This window comes from Podarcis raffonei, chromosome 16 (genome assembly GCF_027172205.1).
Source record: "Podarcis raffonei isolate rPodRaf1 chromosome 16, rPodRaf1.pri, whole genome shotgun sequence".
NCBI lineage: Eukaryota > Metazoa > Chordata > Lepidosauria > Squamata > Lacertidae > Podarcis > Podarcis raffonei.
In genome coordinates this window covers 13224107-13243357 of record NC_070617.1, presented here as the reverse complement: position 1 = coordinate 13243357, position 19251 = coordinate 13224107, and the positions used below count along the sequence as shown (strand labels likewise).

The window sequence follows — 19251 nt, the reverse complement described above, 5'->3', positions numbered from 1 at the left end:
TGTAAAATGCCCGTCCAGTTTCTCCAAAGCAAGCCAGATACAGATGTACAGTTAGCCTGTGGATGGAAACCACTGAATGCCACACCCCTGATCTGAATAGGCCCACCTCTCAGATGGCTTGGTCCCGCCCTCAAATCTGCATAGCTCCACCCACATTCTGTTTCTAGGTGTGATCTGTTTCTAGGTGTGACATGTTTTCATGTGGTGGAATCTTGGGCTTTAAGGGTGTGTCAGAGTGCATGCTGGGAACTGGAGAAGATTAGGTTAGGTAGTTCAGGAATGAGGAACCTTTGGTCCTCCAGATGCTGTTGAGCTCTAGCTCTCATCAGCTCCACGCAGCATGGTCAACGGTCAGGGATGATGAGAGGTGTAGACCAGCAACATCTGGAAGGCCACAGGTCCCCTAGCCTTGGGAGAGAGCAGGAGAGACCCCTCAAATCTTGTCAGGTGTCAAGGCCGGTATTTGGTGAATATTCAGAGAATATCCAGTAAATATTTGACACAAGATTATTTGAAGGTGGGCAAATCCATTTCAGCTCCTGGAGAATGAATCGTGTAACTCCAAAAATGACACCAACATAATTTTTTTAAAGTTATTGGACAACAGGCTGGGAAACACCATTGAGCTGAATCTTTCCACGCTCAGCTAATAAAATGGTCAATAAATCTTTGTAGGTTTGCAATTTAACGGCTTGTCTCTAAGGAACGATCTCGTCCCTGTGTTTGAATGATATGTCAAAACAGAGACAATATTGGCATGTCTTTCTGTGTGTGTGTGTATATATATATATATATATATATATATATATATATATATATATTCTCCTGTGAATGACATAGTAAGGCCTATCACACCTCACAGAGTTCTTGTGAGGAAATAAATTTGGGGGAATAAAAATGTGATAAATCACAATAATAATAAAAAAAGTAAGGTTAGTCATAGCCAGGGACACTTTTAAGTTGTTGCTGCACCCTTGGCGAGATCAACCAAACTTAATTTCTATGCCCTCCTTTTCACCAATAAATATTTCTGTACAGTGATTTGAGGAAGGGCCTGGTTCAATCTCTGGCATCTCAAGGTAAGGCTAGGAATGCCTCTAGGCTAGCCAAGAAAGGTGGACCAATGGTCTGACTCTGTATAAGGCAGCTTCCTAAGTGTTTAAAATGTCTGAAGAACAAGCATTACCCCACTGCCCACATCAAGAGAAATAATAGGACGACTTTGTTGTTCTGCGTTGGCCAGACCCCTTCCAGAGTATTATGTCCAGTTCTGCTCAGCACAGTTTAAGAAGGATATTGACAAGCTGGAATGTGTGCAGAGGAGGGAGACCAAGATAATCAAGGCTTTGGAAACCAAGCCTTATGAGGAACGGTTGAGGGAGTTGGGCAATGTTTAGCCTGGAGAAGACTGAAAGGTGATACGATATCTGAAGGGCTGTCCAATGGAAGATGGAGCAAGCTTGTTTTCTGCTCTTCCAGAGGGTAGGACCAAAACCAATGGATTCAAATGGCAAGAAAGGAAATTCCAATGAAACATCAAGAAGAACTTTCTGAAGGTAAGAGCTGTTTGACAGTGGAAGAGACTCCCTTGGAAGGTGGCAGACTATCTTTCATGGGAGGTTTATAAACAGAGGTTGGCTGTCAGGAGTTCTTTAGCTGCGATTCCTTCATTGCACGGGGTTGGTCCCTTCCATCTCTACAATTACCGTATTTTTCGCCCTATAGGACGCACTTTTCCCCCTCCAAAAATGAAGGGGAAATGTGTGTGCGTCCTATGGGGCGAATCCAGGCTTCAGGAAGCTATCAGCAAGCCTTGGGAGCCCGCGGAAGTTCCCGCCGGGCTCCCAAGGCTTGCGGATAGCAGCCTGTTCTGGGGGCTGGGTTCAGGGGAAGCTCGGGCTTCACCCGCCCCAGCCCCGTGCCTGGGGGGGGAATAATTTTTTTTTCTTTATTCCCTCCCCCCCAAAAAACTAGGTGCGCCCTATGGGCCGGTGCACCCTATAGGGCGAAAAATACGGTATATGACTCTGTGCTATGATCACAGTTCAGTTTTACATTTCAGTCCACTCCTGTAGCTGCTGCATGAATTAGAACCTTTGACTCTGTTTCTTGGAGGGCAGGACACATGAATTCCACAGTATCACAGTTCCCCACAAGCTATATCTTTACAAATCTGAAATAACCTTGGTACTAGTTCATATGAGTGCAGTTATAGAAAAGTTTATACAACAGGAGTTACCTGCCTGGTTTCTTTTCATTGGCTCATTCCAATGTTTTCTATGTGAAAGAAACACAAGGCACCTGTGTGTTTTAAAAGTTTAGACGGCACACTTTTGATTTGAACGCTCCTAACAAAAAGATTTCAGTTCATTTTCCATCTGTTACAAAAACCTGCCTGAGACAACCTCCCTGGGCAGGTCTGTCTTATCAAAACAAGGTTTGCCAAGCTGGTGCCCTCCAGATATTTTCGATTATAACTCCCATCAGCCCCAGTTCAAAACATCTGCATGGCACCAGCTTGACAAATGCTGTTGCATTAAAGCAGCAGCAACAGCAGGGTGCCTCCAATCCTACTCAGAGTAGACCCATGGAAACTAATAGACATGGTTCACTTAGGCTTGTTCGTTTTAATGGGCCTACTCTGAGCAGGACTTTGTTGGACACAACCCTGTGTCCATGCATCCCATTTTAAATGGTGCACGAGGGGCAGTCAAGTCGCCGAGGCTTTGTCGAAAAAATATTCCTGTTTGCCTGGCAGGAGGACAGAAATCGAGGCGGCTTAGTCACCCAGGGGAATTGGGAGGGGAGAGAAAAGAACATTGGAGGGTTAAACGTGAAGGCATGACTCCATTGTCAGTTCAAAGGAGGTGACTGCTTGCCAAGTGCCAGGTTAAAAGGGGGGGAAATGCTAAAGGTTTTGTCAACATGCATGTTGGCAGGCAAAGCTTCAAACGACAAGTAATTGTTTCGTGCTGGAAGAGACAACAAGGGCTTTAAAACTGTTGTTAACCCTGCTGAGCTGAAGATATCACCTTTAATTAGTGCAACGTAAGAGCCCCATCTCTCTCTCTTACACACACAGAGATAAAATTCCTTCTCTCTCGCTTTCTCTCCATCACGGCTCATTGCTACAGCACATGCTGCCTTGCCCCAGGCTCAAACACCCACAGCATCTCCCGGTGGGGCTCAGAATATCCCCTCTGAAACCCTGCCAGTCCGTGTAGGCAATACTGAGCTTGATGAAGACAGTATAAGGCAGCTTCTCTTGTTCCTATTTAATACAGTCCTTTCTCTGGAAACATGAGGACTAGAATCTTATTTAGAAAATGGCCACAGCTCAGGGGCAGAGAATTTGCTTTGCATTCAGAATGTCCCCAGTTCAATCCCCAGCAACTCCAGGTAGGGCTGGCAGAGACATACCTGCCTTAAATGCCAGAGAGTTACCTGCTGCTGGTGGTGGCCAGTGTAGACAGCACTGAGTTAGATGCATCAATGGGCTGACTTGGTCAGGTTACTCTGCTTTCTTTCTCACGTGCACAAGGCAAATTTCCCCCAGCCAGACAAATCTTCTCACATGGATCAGCCACATAGTAATCCAACCTAATCCATGATCTATGGGGTGGTATCCAACTAAATATTGTCTAGAATAGACCTGTTGACATTAATGGACTTAAGTTAGCCATGTCCATTAATTTCCATGGGTCTCCTCTGAGTAGGACAAACATTGGCTGCAACCCCAAATAAATAAATAGATCCCACCCCGTGCTGAAAACTCAAGATGCCCAGCAGTTATAGAAAGGCAGACCTTGTGTTAGAACCTCCATGTCCAGGGGCAGTCTAGCTCTAAAGAGCAGATATGGGGAGGATAGGGAAGAATAGAGGGGAGTCTACTGTCTTGTAGGCTCCCTGAAGGCCACTGACATTGATACAGCCTTGATTCCATCTGCAGAGGTGCTGATAATCTGTTCAGTCACCAGGCGAAAGAAGGGAGCAGGGGAGATCCCACAGTGCACTATGGCTCTGTGGATGTTGTTGGACTCCTGCTCCCATCATCCCCTGCTGGCTGGGGCTGATGGGAACTGGGGGTCCAACAACATCTACAGGGATCCATCCATGGCTGGGGTCCGACGGAGCGGAGGTTTTGGTGGTGGTGGGGAGATATCAGTCATTGGCTTGATCAAATCGAAGAGCCAACACCTCCATCAAATTTCCAATCAGTTCAGAGACTGGCAGAGGCAGGAGCAAGATTCCCACCACTTCAAAGTAATGCACTTGCAGGAGGTTGGACTAGGCGACCCTTCCAACTCTACAAGCTTGTGATTTTATGATTCACTGCAGGAACCCTGGGAAGTTCCCACCTGATGTCAGCTTTTGAGCAGGTGAAGGTGGACGTGGTCCATAAAAGGCAGGGGAAGGTTGTGCTGTGGACTGTGCTTTGAAGTCCCAACAATCAGCTGATTGTTGGTGCTTCAAAGCACCCATCAGTGCTTGCAGAGCAATGTGTGGTTTTCTTTAAGCCCCCAACAATCAGCTGATAAAGTTTGCCTAGCCTTGCATCCTCCTGCCTTCCTTCTCCCTGAGCCCCACTTTCCATAGGCACTTAAGAAGGTCCTCTTACACCAGGAGTGGGAAACTGGATCCAGCTCTTTACCTATCTTCCCTGCCACAGGCCAAGTTTGCCACACCTGACATCACAGGTGAGACCCATTTCTTTCTGCAGGGTTTTGAAATCAAACCATGCAGGTGCAAATGCAACCAGCTGATCGACTTCAGAGGATTGCACACAGCTCTCCCTGCAAGCACTGATGACCAGGGTGCTTTGAAGCCCCGGCGATCAGCTGGTTGCCAGGGTTTTCAAAACACAGCTCATAGCACAAATTCCCTGCCTCCTTCTTGGACTAGGCCTATCTTTACCTGTCCAAAACCTGACATCGGGTGTAGGATAGGTGGGCTTAGTCTGGTCAGAACAGCCTTGCAGGCCAAATGAGGAATGCTTGCAAACTCAAATAGGCCCATGGGGCCAAAGGATCCCGTCACTGCCCAAGACCAAACTGCCTGAGATTCTAGTTCTGACTTCAAGGGACCCTCAGCCAGAGCAGGATCTGGGCCAACCTGCTGACCTCTTAACACCTGACAACACCGATGTAACAAACTTGAGAACTCTCCTCAAACTGACCACCAGTCCATCAGCTCCAGCATCCTCTAGTTTCTGTTTCCTGTTTGCCGCAGTGGCCAATCAGGTGCCTCAGTCTGAAAAGTCCACCATCAACCACCAGGGCTTGAAGGCAGTAACCCTCATTTGCCACAGATCCCCAGCAACTGGATATTTAGAGGTAGCCTGCATCTGAAGATGAAGGAACCATTCCTAACCTCTGTGGCCGGTAAGAACAAAAGAGGAGTCCTCTTGAGTCAGGCCAGATGTGCATCTAGTCCAGAAATCTCTTCCTACAGTGGCCAACCAGGTGTTTTAGGAAGGCCACAAGTAGGTCATGAGGTCAACAGCTCTCTCTTGCTGCTGCTCCCAACCAACCCTGACTCCGATCCTAGGAGTAGCATATAGTCATCAGGACTGGTACCCGTTGGTTGTTTTATCCTCCATGAATTTTGTCTAATCCCCTCTTTCACAGCCATCATCGCTACACCATGCCAGAAGTTCTGTTGCATTTGCTTTGTCCTGAGTATGTTGCCAATCAATATTGCCAAGCTATCAAGAGGAGAATACATACACTCACTCCACTGGAAGAGCTGCAGTTCCCAGGAATGTGTGCAACGACTCTGACAACAGAAAGTTCTCTGCACGTGCTCAGAAGCCCTATTCTCCAGCCTGCCCAGTTGCCAAGGACAATCACCAGCTACTTAGCCTATCTTAGGTGAAACCTGGACCAACAGTATCTTCAAGACACGACATCGCAAGCTGGAAAGTGGCGTTTGGCTCTGTGTTTGAGATGAAATGTGTGAATGTCACAGAACTACAAAACGAGCAGCAAAAGAAGCCATCGCTGGGACATGCTCTCTGCATGCATGTTCATTGCACTAAACACTTTGAAAAATAGACAGATGTGAACTCACAGAGCTAAGGCAAAATATTTCACCTATCCATGCCAATTGCTGTGTTACGTGTTCAGCCGCTACACTATTTCCAAAGAAAAGAAAAGAAAAGAAAAAGAAAAGAAAAAAGCAGGCACCTTAAAACTCAAAAAGCCTACCATTTTCATGGCAAGAACAACTGCCCTCCCCTCAAAGTCTGCTTTTGTTTCATTTTACAATCCATCAAGTTTCTGGCCCTCCCTGAGGTTTTTGAGGAAATCTCAAAAAACCATGGCAGTAGTTGTGTGTGACAATTGTGTCTGTGTGTGAGTTGGGAGGGAGGAGAGGCTATTGTGACAGAAGGCAAAGTGGAAGGAAGAACCAGAGGCGGTTGTTCTTTTAGAGATCACAAAGCAAGATTTCATGATTTGGGGAGTGGGGGGACAGTGGTGGACCCCCCCCAAGTTTTTATTGACAGTGGAAAGGCATTAGTTTATCCCTCTGTGGCGGTGGTGAACAGGGCATCTGAATCATTTGCAATGAGAGCAACCTTCAGATGTATGCCTGTGAGGAAGAAACACTGTTTCTGATTGCAGTGTTGGATCCAGGCTTGAATTAATTTGGCAGGGTGTGTATTTGTGTGCATGTTGAAATAACCGCAGCTGACACTTCCCCCCCACCCTGTGGTCTAATCAGTATCAAACACTGGAGATTGGGGAACTGTAATTGCATCACTCAATAAATCTTGCTCATTCAACTCTCCCCACCAACGGGCTGATGGCACTAGAAGCTGCCCTTGAGCTATGGGGCAGCCCCCTGGAATGCCTTGCTTCCTCTCTAACCCAAGGAAGACACAGGAGGATAGCGCGTACCCTTTTGCACTGAGAAACCGGGGCTCCGAACCAAGAGAAAACCCCAGCGATGGGAGTCCTCTCTCTTTGAGTGGCCCCCTTAGAAGCACCTGGCTCTCGAACCCCCCCCCCTCGTGACTGGGAAGCATAAAGGACACCAGGGGAGCCTCAAAGCAAACTCCCCCTTTCTTCTTCTTTTTTTGCCATGGGTTTGGGTCGGGACTGCAACCGGCTAGCTGGCATCCCTTGGTACACGGACCACACAACGACATTCTCCTCTCCAAACAAAGAGACGCAACCGGAGGAACAAAATCTTGTCGAAGGATAAAATCGGCAGAGGTTTTCATAGCAAATCTGCCCCCCAAATTTGAGCCTGTCCTTCATCAGCCTGGCTCCCAAAACCTTCCCGAATGAAGACCATCACAGAGGAAGGCCTGAGGAAGTTGGAGGCAGCAGGGAGGAAAGTTCCCTTTGCTGCACCCCCCTCCTCTTCCAATAGGAAGGGGGGGCTTTCCAGGCCTTAGAGCCGGGCCCCCGATTTTGATAAGCCCAGCACTCCCTTGCTCAGAGTTCAGCCCGCCTTGCTTGACCCCTAAGATGCAAGATTAAGGGATCTCCTCCCGATGTCCGTTGTCCCCACCCCAAACACAAGCGGATTTGATCCTCCGACATCAAAACAGAAAAAGCAGAACAACTCTAAAGGAAAGCAAGAGATACACCATCCGAACCCCCCAACAAACCCCTACAGTGCCCCCACTTCAAGACATTCCAAACATAAGGGAACGAGAACAGAGGTTTTTCTCTTTTTTTGCAAAAAAAGAAAGAAAGAAAGAGTCAAAAACAAGAGTACGCCATCGAAAAAGAAGATAAAACAGCCTCAAAAGGAGCCGGAAGGAAGGAAGGAAGAAGGGAGGGAAAGAAGGAAGGCAGAAGGGAGGGAAGGAAGGAAGAAAGAAAGGTATCATCACTCACTCTCCAGGTCTGTGTTTAGTGCGATTTTGGCAGCCGCAGATATGTAGGTACAAGCAAGCAGGAACAAGGGGTTTTGAGGGGTTCTCAATGTTCGGGTGCGTGTCCCCCCCGTTTAGTAACAATGTTTTATACAAGTTCAAAGAAGCATTGTGAGCCAAGCTGATCTTCTTTCTCTCTCTCGTTCCTCCTCTGTCCCCTCGCCGATCTCGGTCCCCCACCATCATCCCTCTGTCTGTCCGTCCATTCCTTCCTGGGCGCAAGAGAAATTCCTTTGACATATTGGTTGGGTGGGTTCTGTTGTCATTCAGTCGAGGTTGGGTTCCGATCCGCCACTTCCTCCTCCTCCTCCTCCCCCCTGCTGCCCGGCCGCCAGGCCCCACCCTCCCCACTCAGATGAAATACTCCTTCTTGTCATCCCCACCAGTTTGACCACCCTCGGCGTTGATAATGGCTGTGTCTGCGTCTGGGGCGTCGTCCGAGCCTTTGGCCTCGTGGGTCAGGTAGGTACCTGCATAGGGACACAGAAAAAGAGAGGAAGCTACCGGATGGGGTCATTTGGCTTGGAGCAAAAGTGGAGCTTATTTAGGATGGCTAAGGAAAGTGGGAAGGGTCTGTACCACCACAAGGGAACATGGGTCTTGCATGGTTCACCCAACCACACCTCCAAAAGACATGGCTTACATGCAGAAGATCAGAGCTTCAGCACCATGGGCATAGTCAGGCGCAGCAACTGCCCCCCTAAATCAAGTAAGTAAATAAAAAATACTTAACCAAAAGTATTTGGTTAAGTACTTGGGATGCAGGTGATGCTGTGGGTTAAACCACAGAGCCTAGGACTTGCTGATCAGAAGGTCGCCGGTTTGAATCCCAGTAACGGGGTGAGCTCCCGTTGCTCGGTCCCTGCTCCTGCCAACCTAGCAGTTCGAAAGCACATCAAAGTGCAAGTAGATAAATAGGTACCGCTCCGGCAGGAAGGTACACTGCTCTGGTTCGCCAGAAGCAGCTTAGTCATGCTGGCCACATGACCTGGAAGCTGTACGCCGGCTCCCTCGGCCAATAAAACGAGATGAGCGCCGCAACCCCAGAGTCGGCCATGACTGGACCTAATGGTCAGGGGTCCCTTTACCTTTACCTAACCAAAATTAGAAATGATCACAATATTTGAAATGGAAATGTTCGCCGAGGTCACTGTGATGATGTTGTGGCACATTCTAGTGACCTGACAGAGCGATAGGCGTGGCTTCCGCGAACTGACCAATCGCGTCACAGGTAGCTCGGTTCTGGAACAGGACAGGTGGGTGTCTTGCTGCCCCAACACAAATCCTGGCTACGCCCATATTCAACACCCCCTTTCCCAATAACTCCAGCTAGATTTGGAGCCCAAGGGCCACGTTTCCTTCTGGAGAACTCTTTGAGGGCCATATGCAACTGGTGGGCAGGGCCAGAGGCCAAAGCAGGCAGAGCAATGAATGCAATTTTTAAAATCTTTGTACTGTAGATTAGTTTCCGCACAAACAAACACACCTCTCTATCGCCTATCCAGGCCAGCATTTCAGACATTTCCAAAAGCCCTCAAGGAAGGTGTGAAGCAGGGCTGGCGAGAGGAGCAGCCTTAGCAGAGTGTGGATGCAGCTGGAGAAGGGTATGTGGAGTCCCAAGGGCCAGATAAGAGATGCCTGGAGGGCCACAGTCAACCCTTGCGGTCTACCCAGCCCCGGTTTGCAAGACGCAGAAAACATTTGTGCAGGTTTGAGTTGAAGCCTACCTTTGTGCCGGATCAGGTAGTGACCCAGAACAATGAGGAGGATAAGAAGCAGGAAGACAATGACAGCCACTATTCCCCCAATGATGGCGTGGTACGTGCTCCCACTGTGGGTCATGGGGCTTGCATCTATCCAGAGGGAAAGGAGAAAAGCGAAAGGAGAAAAAGTTGGCTGAGAAAAAAGTTAGCTGAGAAGCAGCCAAGAAAATCCACACATCTCACTGGCTGGCTTTTCCTTCCAAGCACCCAAACCAGAGCAGTCGAGGCAGAAGCGGGCAAGGGATGAGGCCCGGAGGAAGAAAGAAAGCAGAATATACAGAGGGGAAGATGAAATACTCCCCATGCTGGCCACAGTGAAACTCCCTGTCCTCCATACCTTCATTACGGTGGTACCTCGGGTTAAGAACTTAATTCGTTCTGGAGGTCTGTTCTTAACCCGAAACTGTTCTTAATCTGAAGCACCACTTTAGCTAATGGGGCCTCCTGCTGCCGCCACGCTGCCGGAGCACGATTTCTGTTCTCATCCTGAAGCAAAGTTCTTAACCTGAGGTACTATTTCTGGGTTAGCGGAGTCTGTAACCTGAAGCGTATGTAACCCGAGGTACCACTGTACATAGTTTCTGTCTGATGCTGAAGACACACTTATTTACTCTAACACAGGGGTCAGCAACCTTTTTCAGCTGTGGGCCGGTCCACCATCCCTCAGACCATGTGGAAGGGCCAGACGATATTTTTTTTGGGGGGGGAAATGAACGAATTCCTATGCCCCACAAATAACCCAGAGATGCATTTTAAATAAAATGACACATTCTACTCATGTAAAAACATGCTGACTCCCAGACCGTCCGTGGGCCAGATTGAGAAGGCGATTGGGCCGCATCTGGCCCACGGGCCTTAGGTTGCCTATCCCTGCTCTAACACCAGAGATACAGGATTGCATCCGGTAACTTTTGTGGGGGTTAAAAAATAAGACACCAATGCAATGTAATCAGTATCAGTGTGATGTAGTGGTTTAGAGCATAAGACTAGGACTTCGGAGAGAAGGGTTCGATTCTCCCTCAGCCATGAACGTCACGTATAACCTTGAAGCTTTTGAATGGTTTTGTTCTGACGTTCCTAATGTTTTCTCTCTTACTTATCATTACCATGTTGAAGGGCAACTGAAAGCTGTAGCTGAATAATAGGCCCCACATAGCAATAGGTCTCTGTTTTCTCCCAAGTACATGAAAACAGGAGGCTCTGCTATAATGCCTTGTTTGTGGTGGACTTGTACTTAAAGAATGTGAGGTCTGGAGGGTGGCAACACGAGAAGGGGCCTTTTCTGTGGTGGCTCCCCATTTGTGGAATTCTCTCGCCTGGGAGGCTCACCGGGCACCTCCATTATATATTTTTAGGCACCAGGTGAAAATATTCCTCTTCAACCAGGCCTTTGGCTGATTAATATCCCACAGCCTTTTAAATGTGTCTATGGGAGCAGGGGAGTATTGTTTTGTTGTTTTTGCTTTAATTCTTTATCTTGTATTTTATTCTGTGAAGTGCCCTGAGATCGTGTGACGAAGGGTCGTATACAAATTTAATTATATATATATATATATATATATATATATATATATATACACACAAATATATAACCAACAATAGTTTGTGATATTTCTATAGCAAGCAGCATATAAAATAATTGTGATAAAAAACAATGACGTGTGATATTTCTGTAGTAGCCAGTAGTATATAAATTGCCTAAATAGAATAGTAGTAGTAACAATGATAAGTAAGTAAATAACTATGACTATTTCTGCAGCAACCAAGCATCCTGCAGGAGAGAGCAATAAAGTGACCCAAGTGTTAGCAAAGCCATTCTTATTCCTGAATCTGGAAAACCAGCCATGCAAGATATGGATGCAAGATAGGCCAGGCCATGGACCCAAATATAAGACAGCTAAATCCTCGGCTGAGATGCCTCAGCAGGTGGCTCCCTGGTGGCTCCCCCCCCCCCCGCTCCTGCCAATCAAGTGCCCACCCAGAACCCTTGGGGGGATTATTTGGGAATGAAGATGCTCACTCAACACAGCAGCCTGAGTGAAGGGGTTAAGTGGTTGCTATGGCGACATAATCGGTGGACCTTTCAAGGTGGAGGACTAGCTGTGGGGTGAGCAGACGAGGTGCCGGCAAGGCAGAGAAAGTACATTTGGCTCCAGCTTGTGGGGGCCAGCACGGTATGGTGCTTCCATGTGTTCAAAGCACTTCGCACGTGCCATCCCAGAATCATAGAATCGCAGAGAGTTGGAAGGGACCCTGATTGTCATCTAGCCCAACTTCCTGCAACGAGGAAATCATGCCATCTTCCTTACAACAAGGTGGGTCGGCATTATGATCCCCGCCCATAACGCAGATGGGGAGACTGAGTCCGAATGGCTGCAGCTTGCCTTAAGCTACCACAGCAGGATTTGAACCAGGGACTTCCTGATTCTTAGCGCAGCCATTTAGCCACCATGCTACACCAGGGCTGGGGCTGCTAAGAAGTCTGCAATCAGTTCAGAGTCTGATAGTGTAGGAATCGTTTAGGGAGAAAAATCACACACACACACACATACACACACACACTTCAGAGAGCACTTGATTGATGCGTCCTCGGGAGCACAACTGCCTTTGGCCTCCTTCCTGATGCCACACTCTCAAGCGGTTATTGTCGCATGCAGCGAAATTGGTCGAGGCACTAAACACACATGCCAGATGCGCAAATCCCTTTGCTCCAAAAAAGAAAAAGTCTTGTCTCATATTCCCCCCATCAATACTGCATTTCAAGAGACTTTTTATGTATCCCAGCTTCCTCCGAGGAATCAGGCTTTCCTGCCTTTTAAGCAAACTGACAAACAGAGTCAACTGTTGCGGTTTTGTTATTTTATTAGGTACTTTTGCATTGTTCCAGATTAATTTTTAATGGCCGTTGCATTGTTTCCGATGAATTTTTAATGAAGCTTATTTCGAGATTATATAATGTCAAATCATATGTGTATGTGTGTACACACACACACACACACACACACGAGATGCAACACACCCATGCTTTATTTTTATCTTATCATGGTATGCTCTATTCATATGGTGTGCACAAGATAAGACAGCAAGGAAATTGAGATTAACATTTTCGTTTGATTCCCTTTGAATTCAACATGTTGGCAATTACTGTGGTATTTTCTTTTCAAAATATGTAGAAGTAGCTGTTAGACCTCAAGAATATTCGTGCTCCATGCTTGCATTAATGTTGCATAATACTTCTCCCCACCCCCAGTCTCCCTCTCTCTCTAATTTTGCCTTCTGTAAATGTTTCATTTTCTTATAGTTTTAAAAGTTCAGTAAAAAATATATGGACCCCCTGACACATAGGCAGTGTTATAAACTCAGATATATAAGCTAGGCTCACTTGGTAGAGCATGGGGCTCTTAATCTCAAGGTCGTGGGTTCAAGCCCCATGTTGGGCGAAAGGTTCCTGCATTGTAGGGGGTTGGACTAGATGACCCTCATGGTCCCAACCCTACAATTCTATGATTTAACGCTGTTTCCCATTCTAGGCTGAGAAGAAAAGAGTATTATTACAAAAATATAAGAAGAGCCTCCTGAGACCATGAGACCTGTTCCCACCCTGGCCAGCAATCCTGGGAAACACAAAGAATGTAGTCCTCCGACCAGCAGAGGGTGCCGTGAAACAATGCTCACCATGAACATTCAGGTTGTATATTGCCGTGGAGATGCCCATAATGCTTGAGGCATAGCAGATGTAGGTCCCGCTGTCGCTTTTGTTCAAACTGTCGAAGACGAGGATGTTGTCTTGGGCCTCGGCTAGGGGCGCCTGAGCTCCCTGCTTCTCCCACTTGTATTCCTGAGGGCTGTGAGGGAGGGAAGAGAGTTGGTGAGAGTCAGCAGAGCTTGAGATCAGAGGGATTGCACATCGCCCTTCAATGATCTGGAGGCCCCGATCTATTGGGGGATACAAAGCTGTTCTAGGCACACGGTGAAACAGCAAGGCCTCGTCTCCTTGCCTTGGTCTGGCTGGGACCAACTGGTGCCCAGCAGTGGAGGCGGGTCCATTCGGGCAGAGGGGACACTGCCCCACCAACCACAGTCTGCTCTCCACCTGTTTGCTTCCTGCTTCCAACAAATCAGGAGATGGCGCAGCCTGCCAGGTTCCTCCCCCTCAGTTTCCAGGTTGAAAAACTCAGCAGGGAGGAAGAGGATGGAGACAAAACAGTCTAGCTGGTGCTGCCTGCCATTGGCTCTGGCTCTACCAATCCCAATGGGCTCCAGAAAAGGACCTTTTTTTGGAAATAGCTCCCCCAGTGTGGGATGCCCCTTTGAAACAGCCTCACTAGGTAGCCTCATTTTGTTCTTCCCAGTGCCACCTTAGGCGTCTTGAGATAATTTAAACATTGCTGGTGTTTACAGCTCTCCCTGGTGGCTCCCGTTCAGTTATCTGGTTTTGTGCTGGAGTCGTTTTTCATGATTTTATTTTAGAGCTTCTCGTTTGCTTTTTAGTAATTTTTTGAATCATAAAAAGATCAAAAGGACATTGTTAATGGGGTGGTATACACAGGATAAGACAATTTAGAGAGCAAGTGTGGTGCAAAAGCTGGAGTGGCAAGGTGAGACCAGGGTTTGAATCCCCTACTCAGCCATGGAGCTCACTGGGTGAGCCTGGGCCAGTTACTGCCTCTTGGCCTAACCTACCTCACAAGGTTGTTGTGGGGATTAAAAGAGGAGAGAGAGAGAACCATTGACGCCACTTTGAGCTGCTCAGACAAAAAGGTGGGATATAAAATTCCATAAATAAATAAATTTAACTGATTGTTTAATGACCAGTAAGCAGAGCACATTTGACCCTGATGTAAACCACCTAGGAGGTGGGCCGGAATAACGTGATCAAGTGAAGAGCAGTGGCTAGTATTCATTGGGACTGGTAATTCCAAGAGGTCAACAGTAGGCGGAGCCAGAGCCAAGGAGAGGCGGAGCCAACTCACCTTGGTTTTGCCCCTATAATCCTTTTCCCTTGCTGAGTCATATCCTCCAACATTTCTCTGATGAAAATAGGGATGTCCTATTCAACAATAATTATAATTATACCCCACCCACCTGACTGGGTTGCCCCAGCCACTCTGGGCGGCTTCCAACATATAGGAAAACATAATAAGACATTAAACAAACCTCCCTATACAGGGTTGCCTTCAAATGTCTTCTGAAGGTTGTATAGTTATCTCCTTGGCTCGGGGGTTGCATACCTGCCAACTTTTTTCTGATGAAAATAGGGACATCCTAAGGAGAAGTGGGACATTCCGGGATCAAATCAGAAGCTTCTGTAAATCCGGGACTGTCCCTGGAAAATAGGGACACTTGGAGGGTCTGCGGAGTTCTATCATAGCAGACTAAGGAGGAGGAAGCTGGCTGGCAAAGCCACCCCCTGGACTGGATGTGAGTAAACAGGCAGGCAGGTGGGGGCTGGCTCAGAGCAGACTGAGGTTGGTGGGGCATTGGCACACAGGCCCCGATGGACCAACCTTCACTGCACACGAGCTTCTTTGCCGTTTACGCATCAGAGGAGAGAAGGAGACTAACATTGGGTTGCCTCGTCCATCGCAGCGCAGCCTCAGATTTTGTCCTTCTCGTGGGCTGTCGGGATATGATTTGATTTCAGCTGTTGGCTTGTCTGGGGAGAGAGACAGAGGAAGAAAGAAGGGAAACTGCTGTCATTTTCACAACCAGATCCACCTTTGACTCGGTGGCGGAGCCTCTGCTTTGCATGCAGAAGGTCCCAGGTTCAATCCCCCGGTAGGGCTCTTGTCTGAAATCCTGGAGAACTGCTACCAGTCATTGTAGATCAGGGATGGGGAACCTGTGGCCCTCCAGATGTTATGGGATCCCCCCAGCAACCATCACAGAATCACAGAGTTGTAGAGTTGGAAGGGACCACGAGGGCCATCGAGGCCAACCCCCTGCAATGCAGGAATCTTTTGCATCTCATGCTTTAGCGACTGAGCTATCCCAGGTCCTTCATGGCCAGGGATGCTGGGAGTTGCAGTTCAACATCTGGAGGGCCACAGGTTCCCCCTCTGTGTTGTAGACAATATCGAGCTATATGGACCAGCCGTCTATCTTATTATATGGCAGCTTCCCTTGTTCCTAGGGGATGACTGCCATTACCACTTCCAAATCCTTAGCTCAGCCTTTACCAACAGGGCCCCCTCTAATTTTTACCATATTGGTCTGAATATAGGCTGCATTTCCTCCCCCAAATCTGGCTTGTATTAAACCTGAGTGCAACCAACTGGTTGTGCTTTCCTAGATAGAGAAGACATATAGTGCAGACGATATTTGAGGGTGTCTTATATCCAGACCAAAATGGTATTTATTTATCTGTTTAGGTGAGCAATATGCTGCCCATTGTGCAAAACACGGGGAGTTTTCACAATAAAACCTAGATTAAAAACACACACATAAAGTACTGTGGTGCACAACCCAGTCTCCGAGTGATGAGATACTTTGTGGGTTCCTCAGCTTACCTACGGTTCAGTTCCTTGGAATGATAAGTCAACAGAGATGGTGTTGCTTTTTTGCTTCAAGGTTCTATTAACACATATATACAACCTGAGCATAGAATGGAGGGACTCACAGCATTAACCACTCCAACAGAGCTTTCTTCCCCATTAGGGTTCCAGGGAAGCCCCAAGTCCCAGCTCTTGGGTCTAGTACAGAGCATGGCAGTATCTCTATGTCTCCAGCTTTCAGCATCAGCCCAGCTCTCACACACAACTTTCTCATAAACAGCTCCCCCTTGGCCTATGCTCTCCATCCTAGGATGATGCAGCATCCAGCCAGGTGAGTCTCTATGGCAACAGAGCAACCACTTTGGATATGGTAAATGGCACTTTGGATATGGTAAATGGCAAATACTTCTGGCCAGCCAAAGCCATTACGTTAACAAAGGCACTGGTTTGGCTGGTTCATCAGGCTCTTCTGCTAGTTTCTAAACATCACTGGATACAGGATCACAGCATCGTCCAGACTGACCACAAATACATTTTTTTTTAAAAAAACCCTACTGTTCTTAACATGCACAACAGAACAGCTCCCAATTCACTAAAGACCAATTGAGGAAATGCCAACTGAGGAAATACATGGACGACCATGAAGGAAGGGCTTTTAGAGAGAGAGAGAAGTGTTTTGATTAATACTCTAAATAGAAGAGGCCCGTTGCCTCAATGGCATGACAGTCTTTCCGGCATATGGAGCAGCAAGATAATAAGGACAGAACAGATAACTAGAGCATGAGAGATGAGATTTCAGAAGAAGATGAATATCTGAGGAGCAAAAGGCCCAAGGAGAAGAAGGCGTTTAAAGCAGAAGCAGAGATGAGGAGCTAGCAAGGCCCTAAATCCATGAAGAAACGCAAAAACACAAATGAAGGCTTAGTCAGATCCACTAATAGAGAGGACCATAGTGACCCATGAATCAACATATTTCTGAGGGAAACAATAAACGTATTCATTTACATATATATTATATAGCTCTGTAACCTTAATTGTATTTTATTGCTATTGTTTTCCTCTGCTTTTTGATATTTTTTTTGTATGTAGTCTTTTTCTTTCCCCCTTTCCTTTCCTTTTCCTATTTACCAGTAACTCACTGTAATACTTTCAATAAAATATGAAAATAATAATAATAGTAACAACAACAACAGAGAGGAGGGCCCTCTTGACGCTCCGCAGGCCACACTCCCTCCCCAGCCGCACCCCTCTCTCCAGGCACAACCCTGGCTGGAACGCTTCCTTGCACTCTTGTTTGTCTAGAACAGTGTTTCCCAGCCTTGGGTCTCCAGCTGTTTTTGGACTACAACTCCCATCATCCTTAGCTAGTAAGACCAGTGGTCAGGGATGATGGGAACTGTAGTCCAAAAACAGCTGGAGACCGAAGGTTGGGAAACATTGGTCTAGAAGAAAGACAGAGAGGTGTGTTTGTGTAGAAACTAGCCTAGGGTGCAAAGGTGAAACTTACATTCATTGCTCCACCTAGTTTTCCCTCTGGCCCCGCCCACCACTGGCATGTGACCCCTTGAAGGTTGCCTAGAGGGGAATGTAGCCCTCCCTGCCCCTGCACGAACAGGAGCTGCAAAAGTCAATTAAGGATCTCTCTCTCTCTCTCTCTCTCTCTCTCTCTCTGGTACAAGGAGGGCTGATAACCTTTCTGGTTGGCCTGCAAAAGGGACCCCTTTCACAGAAGGGCATTTGTCCCTCATTATCCTCTTCAACCCTCTCTAGCAGTGCCGTTTTTCCAGAAAAAGAGGTGCCGGAACTCATCATGAACACTGCCCTCCTTCTCTTAGAGTAGCAATGGTGTGCGAGAACCAAGTTCCGGCGAGTTCCATCTGAAAAAAGGCCTTGCTCTCTAGGTCCACCGAGACTGGTAGCCCAGATCTTGGGTGAGGAAAAAAGCCTTTTCCAGCTCTGCTACTCAAAATCTTTGCAAGTTAGGGGTGAGGAACCCAGAACACCTTCAGATGTTGTCGGGCTCCCAAATCCCATCAGTCCCAGCTGGCATGACCAATGCTCAAGAGAAACAAATGAGCATTGTGGAGTCTAAAAACATCTGGAGGGCGAAATATTTCCCATCTCTGGCAGTGCTTTTTTTCTGGGGGTACTCAAGGGTATGGGCACCTTTTTCCACCAGCGTGGCGCTTAACTGTAACTACTTCCTGGTGAGTAACCACACCTTTTTTTCTAAAAGAAAAAGCACTGAATTCTCTGGTATAGAAGGCAGAAGAGGCCTCCAGTTCCCATCTGCCTCACCAGCATGGCCAGTGGTCCAGCAATGTATAAAGGGCTCCAGGCTTCCTACAGTTGCAGCAGGAGAAGCCAGGGCTGGGGGACCTTTGGGCTCTCCAGATATTGCTGGACTCCAGCTCCCATCAGTCCCAGCCAGCAAGGTGAGGATTGATGGTGAAGAATGATGGAAGCTGGAGTCCGACAACTTCTGAAGGACACCAGGTTCCCCATCCCAGATTGTTGTTCTTTAGTTATCTATTAATACCTTTACACCCCAACTTTTCTCCAAGCGGTGCACACATTCCTCCCCTCTCCATCAACAACCCTGTGAAGTAGGTTAGGCTGAAAGGCAGTGACTGGCCCCCCAAGATCACCCAGAGAGCTTCACCAGCAAGTGGGGATTCGAACCCTGGTCCCCCAGGTCTTAGCTCAACACTCTAACTACTCTAATATTATCCCAACACTCTAACCGCTGCCCAACACTGTTGAGGTACCAGGGATTGAACCCGGGACATGCTGCTCGCAAAGCAGATCCTCTCCCGCTGAGCTATGTCCCCCAGTCCTGGGTTCTAGCATCAACCAGGTTGGGCCACCTTCATTTCCTTTGACCCCCACCCGCCCACTCCATTGCCCACAGCTCACGTACAGAAGACTGCTAGCTTCTGGGAGGTGGACTTGTCGGAGTTCTGCAGGGACTCATGGTCAACTGTGCAGGTGACCTCCACGCCATTGTCTTCTTTCCCGACGGTGAATTCTACGCGGCTGGTGACCGTGAACGTCTTCCCGTTAGCATCTTCTTCCACTTCTGAAGGTTCAGCTGTTTGGGGGAAGA

General features: G+C 47.6%; 1 protein-coding gene across 3 annotated transcripts in view; it reads right to left on the bottom strand.

Moving 5' to 3' along the window:
- Window positions 1–780: 780 nt before the first annotated feature.
- The window catches only part of CADM3 (cell adhesion molecule 3), a 94254-nt gene continuing 75783 nt past the window's right edge, over window positions 781–19251 (bottom strand). The window contains exons 5-9 of one of the 3 annotated variants that reach the window (XM_053369843.1): window positions 19066–19236; window positions 15217–15307; window positions 13327–13496; window positions 9616–9741; window positions 781–8388 (exon numbers count right to left, since the gene is read on the bottom strand). In XM_053369843.1, coding sequence (XP_053225818.1) covers window positions 8240–8388; window positions 9616–9741; window positions 13327–13496; window positions 15217–15307; window positions 19066–19236 — 707 coding nt within the window. In that variant the 3' untranslated portion in view covers window positions 781–8239. The remainder of the gene's footprint in view (window positions 8389–9615; window positions 9742–13326; window positions 13497–15216; window positions 15308–19065; window positions 19237–19251) is intronic. The other 2 variants (XM_053369844.1, XM_053369845.1) reach the window with 2 other exon arrangements.